General features: G+C 35.1%; 1 protein-coding gene across 2 annotated transcripts in view; it reads left to right on the forward strand.

Annotated features, from left to right (window-relative positions):
• EIF5B (eukaryotic translation initiation factor 5B) overlaps nucleotides 1–27,028 on the forward strand; it is an 83,469-nt gene that overhangs the window by 4,785 nt on the left and 51,656 nt on the right. For both annotated transcript variants that reach the window (XM_004435851.3, XM_014791666.2), the window contains exons 2-6: nucleotides 20,320–20,445; nucleotides 20,547–20,631; nucleotides 21,293–21,971; nucleotides 23,056–23,273; nucleotides 23,729–23,879. In XM_004435851.3, the coding sequence (XP_004435908.1) occupies nucleotides 20,320–20,445; nucleotides 20,547–20,631; nucleotides 21,293–21,971; nucleotides 23,056–23,273; nucleotides 23,729–23,879 (1,259 nt within the window). The remainder of the gene's footprint in view (nucleotides 1–20,319; nucleotides 20,446–20,546; nucleotides 20,632–21,292; nucleotides 21,972–23,055; nucleotides 23,274–23,728; nucleotides 23,880–27,028) is intronic.

A 27,028-nucleotide genomic window follows, 5' to 3' on the forward strand; every position in this document is an offset into this window, starting at 1 on the left:
GGCGGCGTCCTATATAAAGTAGAGGAAGATGGGCACGGATATTAGCTCAGGGCTGGTCCTCCTCACAAAAAAAAAAAAAAGCTGAAAAGTTCTTAAAATATTTATTCATTTGAATATAATTCATATTAACAAATATTCATATTAACAAATAACATTAATCATTTTCAAAAAATAAGGAGAAGAGTGGCATTGTTAAAACATTTTCGCAAACCTCTCTACTGTCTGAATTAGTTGAAGATCGCTTGATTCTTTTTTCTTTTTTTTTTTTTGTGAGGAAGATCGGCCCTGAGCGAACATCTGCCAATCCTCCTCTTTTTTGCTGAGAAAGACTGGCCCTGGGTTAACATCTGTGCCCATCTTCCTCCACTTCTTGTGGGAGGCAGCTCAGCATGGCTTGACAAGCATTGCGTCAGTGCGCACCTGGGCTCCGGGCCGGTGAACCCTGGGCCACCACAGTGGAACACCTGCACTTAACCACTTGTGCCACCGGGCTGGCCCCAAGATATCTTGATTCTTATCTGTTTGTGCATTCAGTCTGTAGCAATATGACACATCGTGTGGCCTCCAGAAAACTCCACTGTACAGTTGTGAGAAAATGAGAATGAAAAAGGCTAATAGCCTCTTAGTATTATTTTGACAATAGTTTTGACCTCCGAGTTAGTTTAGACCTCTGAGAATGCTTTGGGGACTTCTTTGAGAACTGCTGATTTAGGGATTCCTAAACTAGATTTAGGCATTTCTGAGACATTTTGATCATCATTTATGTTTGTCCTACAGGTGCTTAGAATGCTTGCAAATTACTCAAGGACAGCTTAAGACATCTGTTAATGCTCTTGATATTTTTCTCACTTATGATCTTTTCTGTTTTTTATGTAATAGGTGAATTTATTAAGCTCTATTAATAATCTGTTGGAATTGATTTTAATTGGGAGTCCCATTAAGTTTTTAGATTATTTGGTACACTTGATGTCTTTATGGTATTGAGTCATCCCTTTCAAGAAATGTATTGAGTGTCTGCTTAAGCACTTAAGTGCCAGATATTGTTCTAGGTGCTAGAAATATATTGGTGACAATTCTTTCTCTAATTCCTTGTCAAAATCAATCGACCATGTGTGTAGGGATTTATTTCTGGATTCTCAGTTCTGTTCCATTGATTTATATGTTATGTCAGTCCTTACTGCTTTACCTCACTGTTCTTGATTACTATAGCTTTGTAGTAAGTTGAAATTGGTAAGTGTGATTTCTCTGTTCTTTTTTGAGATTGTTTTGGCTATTCTGGGTCCCTTGTATTTCCATAATGATTTTAGGATCAGCTTCAAAATTCCTTCTAAAAAAAGGCAGCTGGGATTTTGATTGGGATCACATTTCATCTGTAGATCAGTTTTTGGAGTATTGCCAATATTATGCCTTTGGCTCTATGAACATGGGATGTCTTTCTGCTTATTTACGTCTTCAGTTTCTTTCAGTGATTTTTCATAGTTTTCAGAGTACAAGATTTGGAACTCTTTTTAAAAATTATTCCTAAGCATTTAGTTCTTTTTTTATGCTATTGTGAATGGAATTATTAGTTTCATTTTCAGAGTGTTTATTGCTAGTGCATAGAAATAAAGTTGATTTTTGTATATCAATCTTCTATCTTGCAGTGTTACTGAACTCATTTATTAGTAATGGTTTTTTGTCTTGTCCTGTTGATTCCTTGGGATTTTCTATGTACGTGGTCTTGTTGTCTGCGAATTCAGAGTATTTCCTCCCTCTTTTCCAGTCAAAATGCCTTTTATTTCTTTCTCTTGCCTAAAGCTTTGACTAGATCCTGCAGTACAGTATTGGCTAGAAATGGGGAGAGTGGACATCCTTGTCTTGTTTCTGATCTTAAGGGGAAAAAGGCTTTCAGTTTTTCCCCCCTTAAGTATGATGTTGGCTGTGGCTTTCATAGATACCCTTTATCAGGTTGAGGAGTTTCCCTTCTATTCCTAGGTTGTGGAGTGTTTTTACCATGAAAAGGTGTTGGATTGTGTCAGATGCTGTTTCGTCATCTATTGAGATCATCAGTGGTTTTTGTCTTTTATCCTATTTATATATGGTGGATTACATTACTTGATCTTCATATGTTGAGTCAATCTTGCAATCCTGGGATAGATCCCACTTGGTCATGGTGTGTAATCCTTTTTATGTGCTCTTGGATTTGGTTTGCTCATGTTTTGTTGAAGATTCCATTTTTTTTACTTTTAACCTTTCTGTGTACTTGTTTTAGGTCTATCTTTTGGTAAACAGCATAAAATTAAATTTTTATAAAAACATTTTGGTAACATATCTTTAAGAGTTTAAAGTCACTTACTTTGCTTCTGATTAATGATATATTTGACCTTGTTTCAGCCATCCTATTTTGTGTTTTATTTGTGCCAATTCTGCCACACTTTATTTCTATTTTTTAAAATTTTTTTTCTTCTTATCCTGGGTTAGAATTTATATATGCAATTTTTATTTTTTTAAGTGGTTAGACTTGAAATTTTACCTCGTATATACAAAGTCAATATTTAATGCCCTGTAAAACAGTACAAGGACAGTAGTGCTATCGTCTAGTATTTTAGTTTTATTTTATAATCCCCCACTACAGGTCAGTGACCTTTTACTTAAGGTTGGATGTTACTTTCCTTAAAGGCATTACTTCTCAGAACTGAACCCTAGGAGAAAAAGGCATGTCCTTAGTGAATTTTCCATTGTTTTCTTAAGAATTTAATTTGCTCTAAGGTCAAAACGATTATAAAAAATGATTTCCTCTTTTAGACACGTTAATAGCTAACAGAAGTCTTAAAGAAATGAAATGTTGGGAAGGTATTACCTTCCCAGACTTGAAATTATGAGTCAAAGTAGTAGGTCCCTGATTCAGACCAAAGTTTACTTTTTGTTTATATAAACTTTATAATTGTTTTAAAATTTAAAATTTTAACTTTTTATTATACAAATTTCAAGTACACTGAAAAGTTGAGGGAATAGTATAACGAACCCCCATATATTCATCACTCAGATTTGATCATTACTAGCATTTTGCCCCCATTTTTGCTATGTGTGTTTTATTTTATAGACATCGTGACATTTTCTCTCTAAATGTTTACTTATGTAACCACAACATCTTTATCCCACCTAGTGCAGTTAACATAAATTCTCTAATATTTAATATCCAGCTGTGGTGTAGCTCGCAATTTTTAAAAGTTATGCTCTCTTTCTGAACTTATTTAGAACTCTCAAAACTTGTTTATCTCAATCTATTAGTAATTAGAATGGAGGGAAACTATTAGAGAGACTTATAAGTGGCAACTCATTCTGTACTATTGTTTAGTTTAAGGACAAAATCCTCTTTCACTCCGGAATGGTGAATAAAGTGTTAAATTATATAATTTGCTCCTATTTGAGTTTGTATGAAATATGTAATCAATTTTCTGAAATTTGTTTGAAGTGGAATTCACATAACATAAAATTAACCATTTTAAATGTACAATTCTGTGGTGTTGAGTACATTCCTCTATCTAGTTCCGAAAGAGTTTCAGCACACCCAGAGCAGAATCCTGTACCCATTAAGGAGTCACTTCCTACTTCCCCCTTTCTGAGCCCCTGGCAACCTCTAATCTACTTCATGTCTTTTGAGTTCCCTATCCTGAATATTTCATATAAATGGAATCATATCATGTATGACTTTTTTGTGTCTGGGTTCTTGTACTTAGCATAATGTTTTCAAGGTTCATCCATGTTGTAGAATGCATCAGTACTTCATTTTGTTTTTATGGCTGAGTAATATTCCATTGTGTGTGTGTGTGTATGTATACATATATATATGTATACATATACCACCACATAATGTTTATCCATTTATCCAGTGATGGACATTTTAGTTGTTTCTACCTTTTGCCTATTGTGAATGATGCTGCTATGAACATTTGTGTACAAGTATTTGTTTAAATCCTTGTTTTCAAGTCTTTTGAGGACATACCTAGGAGTGGAATTGGCAGGTCATTTGGTAATTCTATGTTTAACTGAGGAACCACCAAACTTTTGTACAGTGGCTGCACCATTTTACATTCCCACCAGCAATGTACAAGGCTTCCAGTTTCTTCATATCTTTGCAATGCTTTTGTTCCTTTTTTTTTTTTTTTAATAGCCATCCTAGTGATTGGAAGTAGAGTCTCATTGTGGTTTCAGTTGGCATTTCCCTGATTACAGATGATGTTGAACATCTTTTTATGTATTTGCTGGCCATTTGTATATCTTCTTTGGATAAATGTCTTTGCAAGTCCTTTTCTCATTTTTAAATTGGTTTGTTTCTCTTTTTGTTGAGGTGTAAGAGTTGTTTATATATTCTAAACACTTGACCTTTATCAGATATATGTTTTGTAATTATTTTCCTCCCATTATGTGGTTTGTCTTTTCATTGTCCTGTTAGTGTCCTTTTTTACAAAAATTTTTAATTTTGATGAAATCTGATTTATTTTTGTTGTTGTTGCTTGTACTTTTGGTATTGTAGCTAAGAATCTATTGCCAAGTCTAAGATCATGAAGATTCATGTCTGTGTTTTCTTAAGAGTTTTATTGTTTTACTGCTTACATTTAGGTGTTTAACTCTTTTTGAGTTAATTTTTGTATATGGTATGAGGTAGGAGTCCAACCTTCATTCTTTCATATGTGGATATCCTATCCCAGCACCATTTTTTTTTTTTTTTTTTGTGAGGAAGATCAGCCTTGAGCTAACATCCATGTCAATCCTCCTCATTTTTGCTGAGGAAGATTGGCCCTGGCTAACATCTATGCCCATCTTCCTCCACTTTATGTGGGACACCGCCACAGCATGACTGTGTGCGCCTGAGATCTGAACCCGGGCTGCCAGCAGCGGAGTGCGTGCGCTTAACCGCTGCGCCATGGGGCCGGCCCCCCCAGCACCATTTGTTGAAGAGAGTATTTCTTTCCCTAATGATTGGTTTTGGCACTGTTGTCAAATCAATTGACCATAGATGAATGGATTTATTTCTGGACTTTCAATTTTATTCCTATAGTCTTTATGTTTGTTTTTATACCAGTACCACATTGTTTTGATTACTGTAGTGGAAATTTTCTTAAATGAAAAGTCTCAAATACATATGAAAGTAGAATAGTTTAATGAACACACGTGTCCATCACCTAGCCTCAAATATTATCAATTCATGGATGACCTTGTTTTGCCTATATCCTACCCACTCTCTTCCTCCCTTTCCCCATTATTTTGAAACAACCCCAGACATTTGTAAATATTTTAGGAGGTTACATAATCAATTGTAAGAAAGATTTACATCTTAAATATAAATTTTAAAGAGTGGTGCATTTTCATTCATTTGGAAAATTCACATACAGTAGAATGCTTGTTTGGTAAATGAAATGTCATTGTACTTTTCTTAGTGGGATTTTTAAACTGGTGTTTGAATTTGTTTCAGAAAATTCAATTTGGAAGTTTTACTATGATCAAAACTACAGTAATTGTTAGAGTGGTAGACATGGTTTTTATTAAGCTTCTGTGATGAAACTGGTGAGCCTTGCTTATTGTATGAAAGTTGTGCTTGCCATTCCAGAATAGGGTTTTTTCTTTAATAGAACCTATTAGGAATGTGTTACATTTCCTGCTGGTCATTAGTTGTAGAAGGTAGGGGGATGAATTGGGCATACAAAAAGGAGTTTTCTGTTCTTAAAGGATCCTGTGTTTTAATACATATAGCAGACAGACATACGCAAAGATAATACAGTGAGCAGATGAAGGGAGAAAGTGGAGTTTAGGTTAAGGATGGGAACACCACCCTTGAGATTTCAAATTTGTCTCCTGAAGTTATGATATATATATGTGTCTTTCCAATCCCTTTTTTTTTTTTAAGAAAGCTCTTTTTTTTTAATTTTTAAAAATTTTTATTTATTTATTTTTCCCCCAAAGCCCCAGTAGATAGTTGCACATCCTTCTAGTTGCTGTACGTGGGACGCGGCCTCAGCATGGCCGGAGAGGCAGTGCGTCGGTGCGCACCCGGGATCCGAACCCGGGCCGCCAGTAGCGGAGCGCGAGCACTTACCACTAAGCCACGGGGCCGGCCCTCCAATCCCTTTCTAATTAAATCTGCCATTAGAGGAGAGCGGGCCAGATTGGAAGGAACAAGACTGCTGTTTTTATCTCTTGAGTACCAAAGGTTGTCAATAAAGAGTATCTGAGATCTTCAGTTGCTTCTCTATTGCCTAATAATTTTGTACAGAGGTGCAGCCAGACCATTGTGATGATGCCGTTGTTCAGCAAGTTGGTTATTGAGAAGTACCCTCTCCTGAGAGTAGTTACCTGCATCAAAATTTTAGTAATATTTATTTGGTTATGCCAGGCACTATACAAAGTAAATGAGGTGGGAATAATCCTTTAACAATGATTAAGGACCAGAGTTACTACTACAGAATACAAAGACTACAAGTGAGTTCACTTTCAGTGAGTGCTGAAAGTGCTCAATTTGATCAACTAGTTTAGAACATAGTGTCCTTTTTGTTAAGGTGTTAATTGAGAATGGTTACCTAAATGATCAATATTGCCTACATATTTCTACCGGTGTAATACTAGGTATAAACTTGTATCTCTTATGCAATTTTGAAACCCCAAATAATCATATCAAAAAGTAACCAATACAGAATTTTTTAAAGTTCAAACTTGCAGTATTGATGTGAAGGATGATACTGTTTTGTTGATCCTAAGTCAGTGCTTCTCAAACTTTGAAGTGTATGTGACTCAACTGTGGATCTTATTAAAATGGAGATTTTGATTCACTAAGTCTGGGATGGGACCTGAGATTATGCATTTCTAGCAAGGTGATATTGATGCTGCTTATCCTGGAATTATTCTTTGAGTAGCAGGATCTAAATGAGCATTTTATTGTGAATGTATTGTTTCTTATAATGGATTTCTTTGAGTTCAGCATGCCTATACTAGCAAGGGCTCAATTTTTCTAATACCTTTTTCAGTTTGAACTAATGATTTTGAACTTTGTATTATAGTACCTTGTCTTGGCAAAAATGTTTAATTTACATATAATTCTGCTTCTCATCTTTTTCATCAACATGAAAAAAGTTAGTGGAGGTTTGTAAACAAAAGCTTGGGTTGATGTTCTTTGACAGTACACTGTGATAAGGTGGCCATCCATATGGTTCATGGCCTGTTCTTCTTAAATCTTTATTATCAAATTAAAATTACAAACAAACAGATAAAACAGAAGTTACTGGGTAGAATTTTCAGGCTTCTGAAATCAACCACAACTCTGCATTTCCCCCTCCCTCCCTCCCTCCCTCCCCACCGTCATTGAGGATACTCACTCCAACTTGAAAAAGTTGCCCAAGACTGATTTTGTAGTTAGATGTATTGGAATTTATAAAATGTATGAACTTAGATTATATACGTTTAGAGATCTATAAGATGATGCTTGTGCTCGCTCTTGTATTCTTGTCACTTTAAGGTGTCAGGTATTCAGAAGGTGGAGAATTAGGCTGAATTTTGTGGAAGGTAATAGGATACGTTCTGTTTCCATTGCATTGTACAATGTAAGTATCGGTATAGTTTCATATCCCTTTTAAAGGTGTCAAGTCTTAATTTGTAAGGAAATTGTAAGGTGGGAGGTCTCTTTTTTTGAGACCTGAATAGGTAGCTCTGAATTTATTAATGGGTTGTAGTACTTAAAATAGAACTCCATTGAGGGAGTGGGAAGTGAGAACTGTTGGGGTCCGTGGTTGTGCAAGTGGTGGGAGCTAGTATGGAGCAATGACTATTTGGCTTTTCCTTCTTTTGTCTTGTATTTCCTCTTTACATATGTAATTGTTGATGATCAAGGAGTGCTGGGTAAGAAGAGACAGAGGTTGGAGGAAATGAGATGCAAAACATCCTATGGAGAAGGCAGTGCTGGATTTCCCTGTTTCCCTTATTGTTACTGGGACTACTGGGATAGAGTTAGGTGTAAAGAATGGACTTCCTCCCTATGCTTTTCCTCATTTGCTATTGTTGATAAGAGTGTTTCGGGGAAGGAGCAGAAACCAAAGTAAAGTGAAAAGGGGTAGCAACAGGGTTAGGCATGACTGTTCCTTCCCTCAACACTTCCCTCAGTGCTTCAAGATTACAGACAATTTGTTTGTCAACTTGGGGGTGAGGAGAGAGGAAGGAGTGGTATGGTTTGGATTTTACCTCCTTCCATACATGTGCTTTGCATTTTTATAGGCCTTGGTATTGATTAGGAATAGGAAGAAATATCTGGGTGCTCCAGTTACTGTATCATAACAAATTATCTCAAACTTAGTGGCTTAAAACAATAAAAATCATTTCTCTTGGTTCTGAGGGTTGACTGGGTCTCGCTTGCCTCATGTGGTTGCAGATAAATGGTGGCCGTGATGGAGTCATCTTAAAGGTTACCTCCCTCACTGCTGGTGGTTGATGGTGGCTTTTGCTTGGAACCTCAGCTGGAACACCTATATTTGACCTCTCTTATGTGGTCTGGATATCTACATTAGCTTGGCAGTGAATATTTCAAGTGCCAGATTAAGGCCTGGGCCCAGAAACTGTAGCATCATTTCTCCCATATTCTGTTACTCAGTCACGCAACCCCACATTAAAGGGGAGGAGACATAGACCCCCACCTCTCACAGTGTCAGAGAAATTTTGAGCCAGGTTGTATACCCTCCACAGGCATTGGAGAAGAGGAGTTGGTGGGAGAGAGTCTTAGGAAGCTTGGAGATTTTGAATTGTGGGATAATTTGTGGAGTTGGGTTTCCTGTGTTGTTATCTAACTTTACATTAATTAGACAACTTTTCATTGGAAGATGCCTGTCATTAAATGAAATTTGCCGAGTTTGGAATTGAGAGGACATTTGCACGTGTCTTTAAAGGGCTTTAAGTGACCTCAAAATGAAGTTTGTCTTATTTTTTATTTTTATCTAATTGTTCCAAAAAGCCAATACCAAAGTTGAGTACATGCTTGGACACACGATTAATAAAGAAATATTGTTTTAAAAAGATTCCATTGTAGTAACTTCATTTTAGTTACACATTACACTGTGCAATAGAAATTAAGGTACTAGAAAAATATTATAGATTTATTCTTATTTATAAAAATGGGTAAATGATTTATCTTAGGTTTACATAATTTTAACCTTAACTGTTTTCAGTAAACTGATAAATGCATTCTGTAACTTCTCAGTTGTTTTTATGGTATTCTTAGAAATTCAAGTTAACACATTTATTTATTTACTTATTTACTTTATTTATTTATTTATTTATTTTTGGTGAGGAAGATTGGCCCTGAGCTAACATTTCTGCCAGTGTTCCTCTATTTTGCTGCCACAGCATGGCTTGATGAGTGGTGTCGGTCTGCATCCGGGATCAAACCCGTGAACTCAGGCCACCGAATTGGAGCGCCCCGAACTTAACCACTTCGCCACTAGGCTGGCCCCAACATGTTTATCTGTTTTTTGAAGTGTAATTGACATAAAATAAAATACACAAATTTTAAGTGTGCAGTCAATGAGTTTTGATAAATGTATACAATTGTACATCCTTCACGATCATGTTATAGAGTATTTCCGTTAACCCAAAAAGTTTCCTCATGACCCTTTGTAGGCAATCCTCTCTCCCTACAACTGGCTTTTGGCCAGAAATCACTGTAGTTTTTCCCTGTTTTTTTGGTCACCATAGTTTTCTCTTTTTCTAAAAATTCATATAAATAGAATCATAGAGTGTGTAGCCTTTATTGGCTGGCTGGGGTTCACCTAACATAGTACTTTTAAGATTCTTTCATGTTGATATGTGTAACATTAATCCTTTTATCATTGAGTAGTGTCCCATGGTGTGGCTAGATGACAGTTTGTTTATAAATTATCTGGTAGATGGGTATTTGGGTTGTTTCCAGCTTCTTAATTTAGATTATGAATAAAGTTGCTATGAACAATTGAGTACAAGTCTTTGTGTGGACATATGTTTTCATTTCTCTTAGGTAAATACCTAGGAGTGGGATTGCTGGGTCATATGGTAAGTGTGTATGTTTAACTTTAAGAAACTGCCAAACTGTCTCTTCCGAAGTGGCTATGCCATTTTTGCATTCCCTCTAGGGACGTGTTCCAGTTGTTCCACATCCTCCCTCAACACTTAGTGTTACCAGTCCATAGTTCTGGTGACTGTGTAGTGGCATCTCATTGTAGTTTTAATTTACTTTTCCTTATTAGTTAGTGATATTGACCATCTTGTCATGTGTTTATTTGCCATTCCTGTATCTCATTTAGTTAAGTGTCTGTTCAAATCGTTTGCCCATTTAAAAAATTGTGTTAAAGGGGTGAAGGGGCACATTTAATATGGTGACTGACAAATAATAATGTACAACTGAAATCTCACAATGTTATAAACTATTATGACATCAGTTAAAAAAAGAAAAAAAATTGTGTTAATATTGGATTGTAAGAGTTATTTATATGTTATAGGTAAACCCTTCATCAGATATATGGATTGCAAAAGTTTTTTTTCCTCAATCTATGGCTTGGCTTTTCATTTTAACAGCGTTTGCTGGTTTTGTTTTGTTTTGTTTTGTTTTGTTTTGTTTTGTTTTGTTTTGTTTTGAGGAAGATTGGCCCTGAGCTAACATCTGTTGCCAGTCTTCCTCTTTTTTCTCCCCAAAGCCCCAGTACAAAGTTGTATATCCTAGTGTAGGTCCTTCTAGTTCTTCTGTGTGGGACGCTGCCTCAGCATGGCTTGATGAGCAGTGAGTAGGTCCACACCCAGGATCTGAACCAGCGAACCCCAGGCCTCCGAACGGGAAAGTGCTTCGCCACCGGGCCAGCCCCCAGTGTTTGCTTTTTTAATTAAACCTTTAAGATAATTGTAGATTCACATGCAGTTGTAAGAAATAATATAGAGAGATCCCTGTGCCTTTTACCCGGTTTCCCCCATTGGTAACATCTTACAATACTATACAGTTGGAACCTGGATATTGACATTGATACAATTCACTGATCATTTTCAGATTTGCCCAGTTTCACTTGTACTGGTGTGAGTGTATGTGTTTGTGTTTAGTGCTATACACTATTAGCACATGTGTGGATTTGTATCTTCACTACCACAGTCAAAATACAGAATATCGTTGTAAGGATGCCTTATGTTGTCCATTTATAACCATACCCATCTCCTTCCTCTGCACCTCCTCTTCCCCACCCGTCCTTAACCTCTGGTAACCATGAATCTGTTCTACATTTCTCAAGTTTTTTCTTTTCAAATTGTTATTTAAATGGCATCTTGTATGTTTGGGGATTGGTTTCTTTCCATTGCGCCTAATTCTCTTGAGATCTATCCAAGTTGTTGCATGTATCAACAGTTCATTCCATTTTATTGCTGGATAGTATTCCAGGGAGTGGGGATGAACCACAGGTTTATTTAACCATTCACCCATTAAAGGACATGTGGGTTATTTCTAGTTTTTGGCTGTTGTACGTGAAGCTGCTACCAACATTTGTCTACAAGTTTCTGCATGAGATAAATAGTTTTTATAAATTACTCAGGGATAAATGCACAAGAGTGCAATTGCTGGGTCATATGGTAAGTACATTTTTAGTTTTATAAGAAAATGATGGACTGTTTTCCAGAGTAGCTATTTCTAGTTTACATTTCCACCAGCAACGTATGAGTGATCCAGATTCTCTACATCCTAGCCAACATTGGTTATTACCACTGCTTTTGGGGGGGGGGTGCATTCTGTTTGGTATATAATGATATCCCATTATGATTTTAATTTGCATTTCCCAAATGGCTGATGATGTGGAACATCCTTTATTTGCCATCTGTAAATGCTCTTCAGCAAAATTACTTTTCATGCCTTTTGTCCATTTTCTAATTGGATTATTTGGATTTTTACTATTGAATTTTGAGTGTTTTTATATATTCTACATACTAGTCGTTTTACATGTATGTGGTTTGCAAGTATTTTCTCCCACTGGCTTGTTTTTTCATTGCCTTCACATGGTCTTTTGCACAGCAAAAGTTTTTAATTTTGATGTCCAATTTTTTTTTTGGATCTTTTAATTTCAAGTCTTAAAAACTCTTTGCTTAGTGCTAGATCCCAAAGATTTTCTATTTTTTTTTTTCTAAAAGGTTTATACTTTTATGTTTTTCATTTAGGTCTGTCATGTATCCTGAGTTCATTTTTGTAGTAGTAGTGAGGTTGGAGTTCATTTTTTTATATGTATGGATGTCCATTTGCTCCAGCATCATTTGTTAAAAAGGCTGTCTTTCCTCCCTTGAATTGCTTTCACATCTTTGTCAAAAATCAGTTGGCTGTACTTCTATGGGTGCTATTTTGAGGTTCTCTCTTCTGTTCTGTGAACTCTGTATCTGTCCCTCTGTCTGTACCACACAGTTTTGGTTATTGTAGCTATATATTTAAACTTGAAATCTGGTAAAGTGATTTCTCTTACTTTATTGTTTTTTCAAAATTGTTTTAGCTATTCTGGTTCTTTTGGCTTTGCATATAAATTGTCTATATTAGCTATGTCCCAGAAAACTTGCTGGAATTTTGATTGGAGTTGCCTTAAACCTGAATGTCCTTTTTGGGGAGAATTGACGTCTTTACTGTGTTGAATCTTCTAGTCCATGAACATGGTATATCTCTCCATTTTATTTAGGTTATTTTTGATTTCTTTCATCAGCATTTTGTAATTTTCAGCATGGAAGTCCTATAACATGTTTTGTTAGATTTATACCAAAGTATTTTATTTTCTTGGGAGTGATTTTAAATTATATGGTAGGATTTTCCCCCCTCGGGCTTTTAAAATAAACTATCTTTTAGAAGTTTTAGATTTACATAAAAATTGTGAAGAAAGTACAGAGTCCCATTATATCTCACACTGAGTTTTCCTAATACTAACATCTTATATTAGCATAGTATATATATTATACTTAAGGAGACAATATGTCACTAGCTAGAGTACATATATTGTGTAGATTTCCTTATTTTTTACCTTATGTTCTATATCTGATCCTATACAAGACACCACATTACATTTAGTAGTCATTTCTCCTTAGACTTCTCATCTGTGATTGTTTCTCTGATTTTAACATATCACTGATGTTGACTTTGATGACCTGGCTGAGGAAGTATTTGTCAGGCTTTCACAATGGAAAATTACTCTTTTCTCCCTTTTTCCATACTCTACTCTTTGGAAGAAGCACTCTGTGCAGCCCACACTTAAGAAGCGAATGGGAAATTATGATGCACCTCCATGAGGGTTGAGTGTCTGCATAATTTATTTAGAATTCTTCTGTGTGGGAGATTTGTCTCATGCTCATTTATTTATTTAATCTTTTGGCTGTATCACTATGGACTTGTGAATAATATTTTATACTTTGCTTTATAATCTGTTACTGTGTTCATTTATTTCTCTAATTAATTAACAAATTAATTTGTTGCTCCCATTGGCCATTGAGAGCTGTTTCATTTGGCTCCTACATTCCCTTGGTTATACACTCGTGTGTGTGTGTGTGTGTTGGGGGGAGGGTGGCCGGGAGGAGAGAGGTTAGTCACTTCTTTACTTTCTGGCATTAAAAGATGCTCCAGGCTTATGTTGTATATATCTTGCCCCCATCCTAGAATCAGCCATTTTGTATTCTCACCAGCAATTGATACTGTCAGTTTTTTGGATTTTAGCCATTCTGATAGGTATGTAGTGCTGTCTCCTTGTTTTAATTTGCATTTTCCTATGACAAATGATGTTAAACTTTCTTTTTTTTGGCCATTTATGTGTCTTTTTGTCAGGTGACTGTTAAGATATTTACCCATATTTTAATTGGATTCTTTTCCTATATTTGTGTTCTAGGAGGTTTTTTTGTATATTTTGGATACAAGTCCTTTAGCCACTAGTGTTTTGCAAATATTTTCTGCTAGTGTGTAGATCGTGTTTTCATTTTCTTATCAGTATCCTTTTCAGAGCAGAAGTTTTTAATTTTAATAAAGTCTGAATTATCATTTTTTCTTTCATGGGTTCTGCCTTTGTTTTTTTTTTTTGTTTTTTGTTTTTTTATCTTAAGTCTCATTGCCAAACCCAAGGTCTACAATATTGCATCTTGGTTCTTTTTGTGTGTGTGTGTATGGACAACCAATTCTTCCAGCACTAGATGTTGAAATGACTATCCTTTCTCCATTGAATTGCTTTTTCTCCTTTGTTTTGGATCAAATAACAGTATTTGTGTGGCTCTATTTCTGAGCTGTCTGTTCTGTTGCAATAATCCACGTCTGTTCTTTCACCAATACTTCACTGTCTTGATAGTAGCTTTGTAGTAAGTTTTGAAATGGGGTAATGAATCCTCCACCTTTGTTGTTCTTCAGTATTATGTTGACTATTTTAAGTCTCTTACTTTTCCATTTAAATTGTAGAATCAGTTTGTCTATCTACAAAATGGTTTGCTGTGGCTTTGATTGGGAGCGCATTGAATCTGTAGATCAAGGTGGGAAGAATTGATATCTTGACAAAATTATTAAGTCTTCCATGAACGTGGGGCATTTTTCTCTTTGTTTAGATCTTGCTCTTGTTTGCTGAGTGTTTTTATATGAATAAGTGTTGGACTTTGTAAAATGCATTTTCTGTATGAATTGATATGATCATATGATTTTTTTTTTTTTTTAGCCTGTTGCTGTGGTTGATGACATTGCTTTTTCATATGTTGAACCCAGCTTTGCATTCCTTGAATAAATTCCACTTGGTCGTGGTGTATAATATTTTTTATATGTGGCTAGATTTGGTTTGATAGTATTTTGTTCAGAATATTTGCATATACATACAAATATTCATCTGTACTTTTCTTGTGATGTCTCCGTCTAGCTTTGTTATCTGAATAGTATTGGCCTCAGTGTTCCCTTCTCTCTCTCTTTTTGGAAGAATTTGTGAAGAATTGATTTTAATTCTTTACATGTTTTGTAGAATTTACTAGTGAAGTCATCTGGGCCTGGGCTTTTCTTAGTGGGAATGTTTTAAATTAATAACCGTTTAACTTACAGGTATATTCAGAATTTCTGCTTCTTCTTGAATCACTTTTAGTAGTTTGTCTTTCTAGGAATTTGTCCGTTTCGTCTAAGTTATCTAATTTGTTGTCATACAGTTTTTCACAGTATTTCCTATTCAAACCTTGCATATCTAGAATAAATCCCATTTGGTCATGGTGTACAATTCATTTTATGCATTGTTGGATTTAACTTGCTAATATTTTGTTGAGGATTTTTACATCTGTGTTCATGAGAGATATATGTAGTTTTCCCTTTTTATGCTGTTTTTGGGTATGGTTTTGGTTTGGTATTGGGGTAATGCTGGCCTTATAGAATGAATTAAGAAGACACTGCTTCTGTTTTCTAGAGAATGTGCAGAGTTGGTATCCTGTCTTCCTTAAATTTTTGCTGTAATTCACCAGTAAAATTACCTGGGCCTCGTGCTTTGTTTTTTTGGAAGGTTGTTAATTAGTGAATTCAATTTATTTACTAGATACAGGCCTTTTCAGGAATGAAATAGAGGATATCATTATAGATGTATATCAAAAGGATAAAAAGAGATACTGTGAACAACTCTATATATGTAAATTTGATAACTTTGGTGAAATGGACTAATTTTTCAGAGTACAAATGATCAAAACTCACCAAGATGAAATAGACAATTTGAATAGCCTTACACGTGTTAAGGAAATTGAGTTCATAACTTTAAATAAATATCCAGACTCTGATTTTACTAGAGAGTTCTACAAAATGTTTAAAGAAGAATTAACACCAGTTCTGTATAATCATTTCCAGAAACTAGGAGACCTTTCTCAGTTTGTTATGAAACTGGTATTATCCTGATATCAAAGCCAGTCAAAGATAGTATACAAAAAAAGAAAACTATAAACTGATATTCTCATGAATAGAGGGCAGAAGTTGCTAACGAAATATTAGCTAATATTATTAAGTACCAGTACATCTTAGCATTAGATAAAAAGAAATATACACCATCACCAAGTAGGATGAATTTAGGGAGTGCAAGACATGTTCAATATTCAGAAATCAATCAATGTAATCCATTATATTAACAGGTTAAAGAAGAAAAATTACATGATTACACCAATTGATGCAGAAAGCTTTTGACAGTTCTCACCCATTCATGATAAAAACTCAGAAAACTAGGAATAGAGGGAAATGTCTTAAACTTGACGAAGAATATCTACAAGAAAATCTACAGCTGACGTGTTTAGTTGCTTTCCCCAGACACTGGGAACAAGGCAAGGATGTCCACTTTCACCACTGCTGTTCAACATAGCACTTGTTCTAGCCATTACAATAAGGAAAGAAAAGAAATAAAAGGCATACAGATCAGAGAGGAACAAATAAAACTGTTCTTATATGCAAATGACATGATATGTCTAGAAAAATCTTGAATCTATTATAAAATCTTAGATAAGTGAGTTCAGCAAGGTTGCAGTATACTGCTGGATCAACATAAAAAGATTCAGTCACATTTTTATATATTAGTAATGAGCAAGTAGATACTGAAATTTGAAATACCACTTCCAATTACATAAATACTAGTTTTGTGAAAATTACAGAACACTGATAAAAGAAATCAAAGAAGATCTAAATAAGTGAAGAAACATGCTGTGTTCATGGATTGGAAGACTCAATATAATAAATATGTCAGTTCTCTTCAAATTCACATGCAGTTAACACAACTTCTATTAAAATTACAGCAAGATTTTTTTTTTTGGTAGATGCACACAAGATTATTCTAAAATTTATTTGAAAGTCAAGGGAGTTAAGAATAGATAAAACAATTCTGATAAGAATAAAGGAGAGAAGGAATCACGCCACCTGATTTCAAGACTTAATATATAGCTACATTAATCATGACAGTGTGTTAGTGTCAGAGAGAAAGATACATAGATCAGTAGAGCAGAATAGAGAACTCAGAAATAGCCCTCTACAAGCACAGCTGAGTGATTGTTAACGAAGGTGCAAAAGGAATTCAATATAGGATGGATAGTCTAGAGTGTTGCTTTAGTCTAAAGTTGGGTACCCATAGGCAAAAAAATATCAAAATGGATCATAAATTTAAATATAAAACGTTCAAGTACACAACTTTTAGAAGATAACAGGGAAAAGTCTTCAGGACCTAGGGCTTAGTGAAAAGTTCTTAGTCATGACACCAAAAGCATGGTCCATAAAGAAAAAGCTTGACAAATAACATCTCATGGAAATTCAAAATTCTTGCTTTGATAACCCTGTTAAGTGGATGCAAAGACAAGCTACAGACTGGAAGAAAATGTATGTAAACCACATATCTGACTGATGACTCATATAGAGAACATATAAAGAGTTCTCAAGACTCAGCATTAAAAGAAAATCAATCCAGTTAGAAAATGGGGAAAAGATTTGAAGAGACATTTCAGTGAATAGTATATATGAATGCCAAATAAACACAAGGAAAAGTGTCTACCTTTACTAGTCTTTAAGGAAATGCAAGTGAAGACTATGATGAGAATACCACCACACATCTGTGAGGACACCTTAAAGGAACAGGAGCCTAATACCAAATACTCGCCAGGATGTGGAAAAAATAGATGTCTCCATACATTACTGGTGTGAATATTAAACTGTAAAGCCACTTTAGAAAATAGTTTGTTTCTTAAACTACACACAATATTTTTAATAGCTTCATTTTTTAAGGCCATTAAGTTATAACATTTTTTCTATCTTGATGGTGGAGGAATGTGACCTATGAAAACACTGAGTTGAGTATAGTAGAAAATTGCCTTTTATTTCTATAAGTCATGTTGTGTATCATTGATATGTTTTGTAGCTATGTTTGAATTTTTCAAACAATTTTCAGAAACTTGCTTATTTTGCATTTTCTAGGAAAGCAGTACAGTTCTGTCAGATTGGGGCTTGAGTTCCTGGTATGCTACTTTCTAGCTGGGTGGCCTTTTGTAAATTATCATCTTTAAGTTTAACTTCATAGAGTTGTTATGAGGATTAAATGACAGATATATATTATGTCTAGTGGTTGGTCAGTACAATGCCTGATAAACAGCAAGCACTCAAAAACTGATAATCTTTTACTACTAGCCAGAAGAAGCCTTTCAGACTCAACAGCATACAAATGTAGTCCTATATACTATTATTCTAGGGATGTTTGTTAATGAATATTCTGGAACTATAGCCAATCACATGCTATTTTGATGAGATCAATATAGTTTAGATGAGGGCTGGCAAATTTTTGGAAGTGATATGCCAAGCTTCAATCATTAACCACCTTCCCATCTCACTCTGTTCTCAGAAGCTGCTGTAGTGGAAAATATTGGCACAGATGCCCTTGGAGATATTGCTGGCTGATGCTGGGCCAGATTTAGGTTTCTGTTACTTGATGAGACCTGAGAATCATCCTTGAATCTTCACTCCTCCTTTGTGTATACATTCAGTTAGTCACTTAAGTGTTGCTGATTGATCCCCTTATTATTTATCTGACTCATATCTTCATCTTTTCCTGCCACTGCTGCAAGTCAGGTGTTCATCGTTTCTTATCACAATTAACTAAACAAGCTCCCTAACTGGTTGGTCTTCCTGCTTCCTAACCAGTTGGGATTTTGCCCTGCCACTTATACCACAGGTAGCTTTCTAAAATGAGAATTTGATTGTCAGCAAGGTTAAGAGCTCTGACTATGGAGTATAGCTTACTGGGTTCAAATCCCAGCTCTGCCTTGTGTGATCCTGGGCAAATTCTCTGTGCCTTAGTTTCTTCATTTACAAAGAAAATAATAGCTGTTCAACTCTGACCCACAGTTACCTAAAAGGATTGCTAGAAATACACTACCTAGCTGCCCCCACCAGTTTCTGGTTCCCTAGATCTTGGGTGGGGTTAGGAAATCCATAACTTACAAAAACCTTCTCTGTTGGTTCAGATACCCTTTTATGAGTCCTCCTCAGTCAGGACTTTATTGCCTGTAGGTTTTTGTACTCGTTGTGTCTGATATGTGCACTCCCTTTGCCTGGCTAACTCCTGTTCCTCCTCCTTCAGTACTTGGTTCCAGGCTTCTCCTCTGCCAGGACGTGTCTGACTTTCTCATTTTGGATTTGGTGCTTTAGGAAGTCACCACCAGTGCAGCAGTTCCGTGTTCTGTGATCCTTCTCAAATACACTGTCTAAGACATAGGACAAAAGGGAACGTATTTCAGTTCTGGCCAACTATTTATAAAAGCATTAGATTCCTTTACTTTGTGGCACTTACCATTTTGCAATTCCTAGTTTACTGGTTTGCTGTCTCTTCTATTAAGTTTCTTGAGGATAAATCCTATATCCTCAATGTCTTGTTACATAATCTTAGAATTATATTTATCATATAGTTAAAAGTTATTCTCTTTAGAAAGTCTCTTTACTGAAATGAAGCATCTTTATAACAGGGTATCCAACGTATCCATCAGTGGGGTTGTGTTGCATGAGGTCTTTGCTTTCTCGTTTTGTCATTTATTTGGATTCATCCACCTTTTCTGCTTGCACATCTCAGACTGACTGATGTCATGGTTTTCTGTAGGTTTTAACTGGAACTTAGTTTTGTTTACTCCAAGTAATATTGGTAGGTGAGTATGTTGTGGGCTGGAACCAGAAGTAAAACCAGGAATGTAAAAGATTGTGAGCAGATTTGGTTCTGGATTTTTGGGTGTTTTATGTATTTTTAGTGACTCATTCCTAATTCATTTAGGTTTGTATGTGTGGTCATATATTGTTCAAGGCATTTGAACTTTGTGCAGCTTAGTTTTCCCATTGGTATAATGAGATAATAGACTAGGTCTAAAATAGACCAGCTCTAATATTTCTGCTCTTCCAAGTAAGAATGCGTAGGTATCCAAATACTTAGATATTGTTATTAATAATCAAGTACTAAGACTTGTTTTATCTTTTAAGTTCTCTTCATTTTGTAAATAACTCCATTTAGACAAACACACAAAAAACTTTGGTATCAACAAAAGTTAATTTCCTTTTCTTGATTACCTGGATTTTTTTCCTGGAGCTCTTCGTTATAGCTCTTCTGATTTGAGTGTAACTCAGAAACTTGATCGAGGCAGGTGCAGGGAAGCTGATAAGTAGATATAACTCGTGTTATCATGAAAGAATTAGCCAAATGATTTTTCTCAGTGGGCTGCTAATGCATGAAAAAGGCTAAAATGGTAAAAAAAAAAAAAAAATTATCTGTAAGTAAATGTGATAGATTATTTTGCTTTTGAGTAACATTTAGATCTTCTTTGTTTTCATTTAAGTGCCAAAGATGACGTTGACCTTGATGCCTTGGCTGCAGAAATAGAAGGAGCTGGTGCTGCCAAGGAACAGGAACCTCAAAAGTCAAAGGGGAAAAAGAAAAAGGAAAAAAAGAGGCAAGACTTTGAGTAAGTATATTTTAAATATATTTTATTTTTATTCACTTTGGTACTAGATTCACTTATTAAACTAATCCAATGCCTCAAAATGTATTTTAACCCTTTTCTAGTGAAGATGATATCCTGAAAGAACTGGAAGAATTGTCGTGGGAAGCTCAAGGCATCAAAGCTGACAGAGAAGCTGCTGCAGTAAAGGTGAACGACAGATGGGTTTACCATTCGTGCTTCCTAGTGCCAGTTGTGGGGAGCTGCTTTTGGAAACTTTGAGCAATGTGTATGTTAGTTAAAAGTTTCTGTAAATTCTAATGCCAAAGAGGGAAAACAATTTTTCGGAAAGAAATAATGTATTTTAAAACCTCCCACAGATATAAACGTGTTTTATTTGGGAATCTAAAGGTATTTTGTGGTATGTCGCCTATCATAAAATTGGTACATTTGGAGAAATAATATTTCCCATCTTCACCTCCAATTTTCCATAGTATTTCTGTTGCAGTCTTTGAATTTGGGTAAGCCTAAAAGTAATGGAAAAGCAATAGATATTTTTTCTTCTTTTAATTTCCTCCTTCGGCTTTGTATGTCATCTGAAGCACGTAGTAAATCTGGACTGGTGGTTAGTGCGTGCTTCAGAGCACCTGGATTCTGAAATATACGGTGAATGTGAGATGTGCCTGAGGCGTTGGCTGGGTTTTGGTACTTGGTTGAATTTTATATTCTTATAAAAAGGACCTTATTTTGAAATTAATTTGAAAATTTTTACTATGTGTACTTAATTAAGTACGTGACTCTGAGGAGTCTCAATTATTTTAAAAAATAAAACATAACTTTGTTAATATTTGTAACAATGGAAATTTTTTAGCCAACAGAAAATAATGAAGAAGAATCCATCTCAAAACAAGATAAAAAAAAGAAAGGACAGAAAGGCAAAAAACAAAGTTTTGATGATAATGATAGTGAAGAGTTGGAAGATAAAGACTCAAAATCAAAAAAGACTGCAAAACCAAAAGTGGAAATGTACTCTGGGAGTGATGATGATGATGATGATTTCAATAAACTTTCTAAAAAAGCTAAAGGGAAAGCTCAGAAATCAAATAAGAAGTGGGATGGGTCAGAAGAGGATGAGGATAACAGTAAAAGAATTAAAGAGCGTTCCAGAGTAAATTCCTCAGGTGAAAGTGGTGATGAATCAGATGAATTTTTGCAGTCTAGAAAAGGACAGAAAAAAAATCAAAAAAATAAGCCAGGCCCTAATGTAGAGAGTGGAAATGAAGATGACGACTCTTCCTTCAAAATTAAGACAGTGGCCCAAAAGAAGGCAGAAAAGAAAGAGCGTGAGAGAAAAAAGCGAGATGAAGAAAAGGCAAAACTGCGGAAGCTGAAAGAAAAAGAAGAGTTAGAAACTGGTAAAAAGGATCAGAGTAAACAAAAAGACTCTCAAAAGAAATCTGAAGAGGAAGCTGTAAAATCCAAAGTGACTCTTGATACTGGAGCAACCCTTGTCTCTGAAGAGAAAGGAGAGACTCCCATAGCTGCCGAAGGTTGGTAATATTATCGAAGAAAGGCCAAAAGGCTTGGATTCATATTTAGTCTCAGTTTTGATCATTATGCCCAAAAATCATTTTATTTGTCCTTTGGTTATAAAGGTACTTAATTGTAAGAATCCTTCAAAAAATTACATCTAAGTATTCTTTGAACTGATTTTCATTGTCAAACATTTATGTATATCGTATAAAATATCTTTCAAATGGTTTGCACACTAGGATTTTTATAGAATATCACTGTCAAAAACAATTTTTTGCTGTCGATAAAGACTGGAAGTTGCCCAGTGAAAAATTTATTCTTCCTTTTGATAACTCAGTGTCAGATAATATCTGAATTCTTTCCTATTTTTAAAAATCCAGTTCAATCTATGAAATAGAAAGTAAAAATATCGTAAAATAGGTTAAAATCTTTTAAGCATTAGTGAGCCATGGTTTTGTACCAGAAGGAACTAATGAAAAATAAGCTTTCTAGCTATTTTTTAAAAATTTTTTTTAAATTATTTTAAAATTTCCCTCTCTTATTCAGAATGAAAATAGTTAGCAAATGATTCACATAGTTTTTCTTTAGACTAGAAAACTTTTAATGGGAAAATTGTCATAGGTTTTTTTAAGTACTCGAATTTTTATTATCTGGACATCTTTGAGGAGAAACACCATGAAAGTAGCTTCATAATCTTTAATTCTTTAGCATAATGCTGTAGAGTTCTTGGAATATAATTATCTCCATTTTCTTATTTTATCTTCGTGATATCCCCTTAAGGTAGGCATCATTCTTATCATCCCCATCTTATAGAAGCAAAACTGGCTATGGAATTTAGGCAGGAATTTAAACACTATGAATTAAGAGATGGAGTATATCTTCTCCCTGCTGCGCCAGCATTGTAGGCTTTTAAGGAGGCTGGGTATTTCTGAGCTGTTCTGGGTACTCAAGTACCCAGGTGCTCAGGATGTCTTGATGAGACCCTAGCCTGCTGGTGGCATCAGCCTTAGCCCATTATGGTCCTTGAATTCTGGGGTTTGTTCATCATTGTCTTAGGAAACGACTTTTTTTTTTTTTTAAACTGCCTCTGTTTTTTGGTAGATGACAATGAAGGAGACAAAAAGAAAAAAGATAAGAAGAAAAAGAAAGGAGAAAAGGAAGAGAAAGAGAAAGAGAAGAAAAAAGGACCTAGCAAAGCCACAGTTAAAGCTATGCAAGAAGCTCTGGCTAAGCTTAAAGAAGAAGAAGAAAGACAGAAGAGAGAAGAGGAAGAACGTATAAAACGGCTTGAAGAATTAGAAGCTAAGCGTAAAGAAGAGGTATGTTTTCATGAAGTTGGTGACATTGACATTGTGTTTAACTTAAAATCTCTTCTCTATAAAATCTCTCTAACCTTCTCATTCTCAAAATTTCATAGTTGTATGGTGATTCAGTTACATTATTGTTCTGATATAAATAATAAAATGAAAAGGTACAGAAATCCTTATTGTTCTGATATAAGTAATAAGATGAAAAGGTACAAAAAATCCTACCTTTATTTCCTCAGGTACAGACAGAAGTTGCTTATATATCATTGCCAAGACATAGTCTGCTCTCATGTGACATTAATTAATAATCATTATGTACAACATTTAAAATATTTTCATTAAGAGTCTCCTAACATAATACTTGGCATGTATCACAACAGCTTTGTTTGAAGTTTGGGTTTTTTACATTTAAATTTTATAATTCATTAATCTAACATACTTTTTGTCTGATATGTACTGTTTTATAGGAAAGATTGGAACAAGAAAAAAGAGAAAGGAAAAAGCAAAAAGAAAAAGAAAGAAAAGAACGCTTGAAAAAAGAAGGGAAACTTTTGACTAAATCCCAGAGAGAAGCCAGAGCCAGAGCCGAAGCTACCCTTAAACTTCTACAAGCTCAGGGTGAGTAGTATTCTTAATTAACTGAATAGGCTGGAAGCCTCTGTCATGCAGTTATATCTTTGTATGTCAAAAGAAGAATTAAATTGAATCAGAAGAAGAATTCCTATGAAAATGCTGTGGAAAATTCCAATAAAAATGTAAAGACTAGGTGAAATAATTTTATTATTTAGGGAGATGACTTCTGTACTGTGATAAAAATGTGTAAATTATGGTATGTCTATAAATAAGGTTTTTTTTTGTCCCCCAAAATAAACAAAAATAGAGAATATAGTAAAATAGTCCCCATGTACCCATCACTCAGTTTCAACAGTTATCAACATTTACCATTCTTGTTTTGTCCCCCTCCACCCATTTTATTTTTCCTGGAGTATTTTAAAAGGAATTCCAGACACCATATTATTTTACTTTTATTTTATATGTATCTGTAACAGATAAGAACATTTTATTTTTTATCATAAGTAGAGTACATATTATTATATCTAACAAAATTAATTCCTTCATATCATCTGATTTTCTGCCCATGTTTAATTTTTTCCACTTGTCTCCAAAATGTCCTTTATAATTGATTTGTTCAAATCGGAATCCAGATTAGATCCACACGTGGCATTTGGGTTATGTCTGTCTGTCACTGGTAGCACTACCACCTCTGTTTTTGGCATGTCATTTATTTGTTGGAGATACTGGATTATTCTCTAGCAGTTTCTCATATTCTGAATTTGTCTAATTGTATTCTCCTGGTGTTGGCTAATATACTTATCTATCCCTTGTAATTTCTTAGATCTAGCAGCTTGGCTACTTCCTAGTGGTGCAATGAATTTCCTATTGCCTCACGTCAGGAGACATGTGATCTGGTTGTCGCACTTCAAGTGATGTCAAGAGAGATCAGTGGATTTATGTATTGGCAGCCTCGTCCATTATAAAAGTTCTCCATTGATTTTTCACCTAATAATCTTAATGTCCAATTGGTGATCATTGCTTGTATCTAGTATTTCGTTGGGAACTGCAGAATTGTGGTAGTCTTATCATTCCTTCTGCATTTATTATCTAGAATTGTTCTCTAAAGAAAACGTTCCCTGAAATACAGTTCATGCAGGAAAGCCAGGATAAATGCTTAATTCTTTCCTTTTCTTGATTAATTTTCAGAATAATTAATTGGCATCCTTTCAGCCTCCAACGGTGACCAATGAGTTTAATTTTGTTTTTTTTGGATGTAAATCATTTTATTTTAATAGAGTTTTATATAATTGATATGTTTTTATCTCATGAAGTCATTTATGTTTTTAATACTCCAATTATACCTTCTTTGGCCAGTGGGAGCCCGTTCACGTTGGTCCCTGTGATTTTTTCACATCTCCACAGTATTCTTTGACTTCTTCCTTGCTTTGTAGCACAAGATATCTCAGGTTCATCTTGCACGTTTTTTGCCCTAAACCTGGAATCAGCTGTTTACCCAAGGAGCCTTGGTTCCTTTTATTTTAGAGACCACAATCTGAACATATAATTATGTTTTTGACAGGTAAGATGGTTTAAAATAGTGTCTTTGCTTCTTTGAGAAGAATATGTTGGGACCTCCCTTCGTTTCCTGTCCCTACATTCCACAGATTTTCATATTACAATGATTTTGGTGCTTATGCTGTAATTACAGTAATATCTACTATTTGTTATGTATTTGGTATGTAACTGATACTATAATAAACCTTTGACATTGTCTGTTTCCTCATATAGGTATTTTCATTTCCATCATATAGATGAGGAAACAGAGACTCAGAGAGCTTAAACAGATTGCTGAGGGTCCTAGAGCTGAGATTTAAACTGATCTGTGTGACTACCTCTTTATTATGCATTAGATGTTCAGCTGGGAGCAGTAAATTTAGAGAAACATAGCACTTAGATTTAAGAAAGTTTTATTCTTAATTGGGGATTTAGATTTTTAAAAAATGAAGTTAGGGAACAAATTTGAGTACAACTAGCACCCAAATATCAGATATGACAGGAGGATGGCTATGCGAAAGACTGAAAGCACTTACGATGAAATTGGGATGGGACCAAGCAGGGAGTAATTTGCTAGTCTCGGAAATGCTGTTTTATGGAGTAGTGTGGCTTGTACTTATGAGATTAGATGAGAATTATGATTTAAAATGCTGAATTTAGCATCAATCTTTAGGACAGGCTTGGAAGAGATGGTCTCAAGTGGCATCTCTGGCCCTACTCTCTTCTTCTTATTCATAGTTTGCCCGATATTTGCCCTCTTATTGGTTCCCTATTGTCTATTCATAAAAAAGTCTCAACTTCTTAGCTTAACATTAAAAGCCCTCCACAGTCCACTCATTGAGACATCTCATGAAAAGATGCTACAGTGTTATGTTTTACCGTATCTTTCAAAGCTACCTGCTTAGGTAAAGATCAGTTACCACATTCATTACCTAGAATAATATAAAACTTGTTGAGCCCAAAATGTGTTCTTAGAGAATGTAAGTATCTATAGATGTTTTTAGATAATTACTCTGAAATGTGTAGCAGGTTACGTTTTCAACCTGCTCTGTAGCCCTTAGCCTATAACTACTAAGCATATAGCAAGTACTTTGTAAATAATTTGGAATTAACTCACTTCGGGCAAAGAGCATTTGTAAGAACGTGATTGTAATGTCTCAGTTTGCAAGGTGAATGGAATGTCTGAACACACATAAGTCTTGATGCTGATTACAAATACAACAGTTTATTAAATAATCCCTTATGAGAGGAATAGTCAGTTGATTTCAGGTCTAGGATGTTGTTGGGACTACCCTTCAGGTCATCCAGCTAACAGGTTTCCCCAGGTCCATGCGTTTTACGAGGTATAGGATACTGGAGAGGGAAAACTCTGGTCAGCCTGATTATCTCCATATTCTCAGCCAGCTTTATCATTTTACTTTGGTTTGTTTTAATATATTTGTCTTATCAAAGTGATAGTTCTGGTTTTACAATTCTAACCAATCTCAACACTTAGATACATACATACATTCATACTTTTTAAGAACATTTTAATTAATTTTCCTTTTTTAAAGACTTCATTTAAGGGGCCGGCCCGGTGGCGCAAGCGGTTAAGTGCGCACGTTCCGCTGCGGTGGCCCGGGGTTCGCCAGTTTGGATCCCAGGCGCGCACTGACGCA

The sequence above is a fragment of the Ceratotherium simum genome, chromosome 40 (assembly GCF_057802395.1).
Source record: "Ceratotherium simum simum isolate JZ-2026a chromosome 40, ASM5780239v1, whole genome shotgun sequence".
NCBI classification, from domain to species: Eukaryota; Metazoa; Chordata; class Mammalia; order Perissodactyla; family Rhinocerotidae; genus Ceratotherium; species Ceratotherium simum.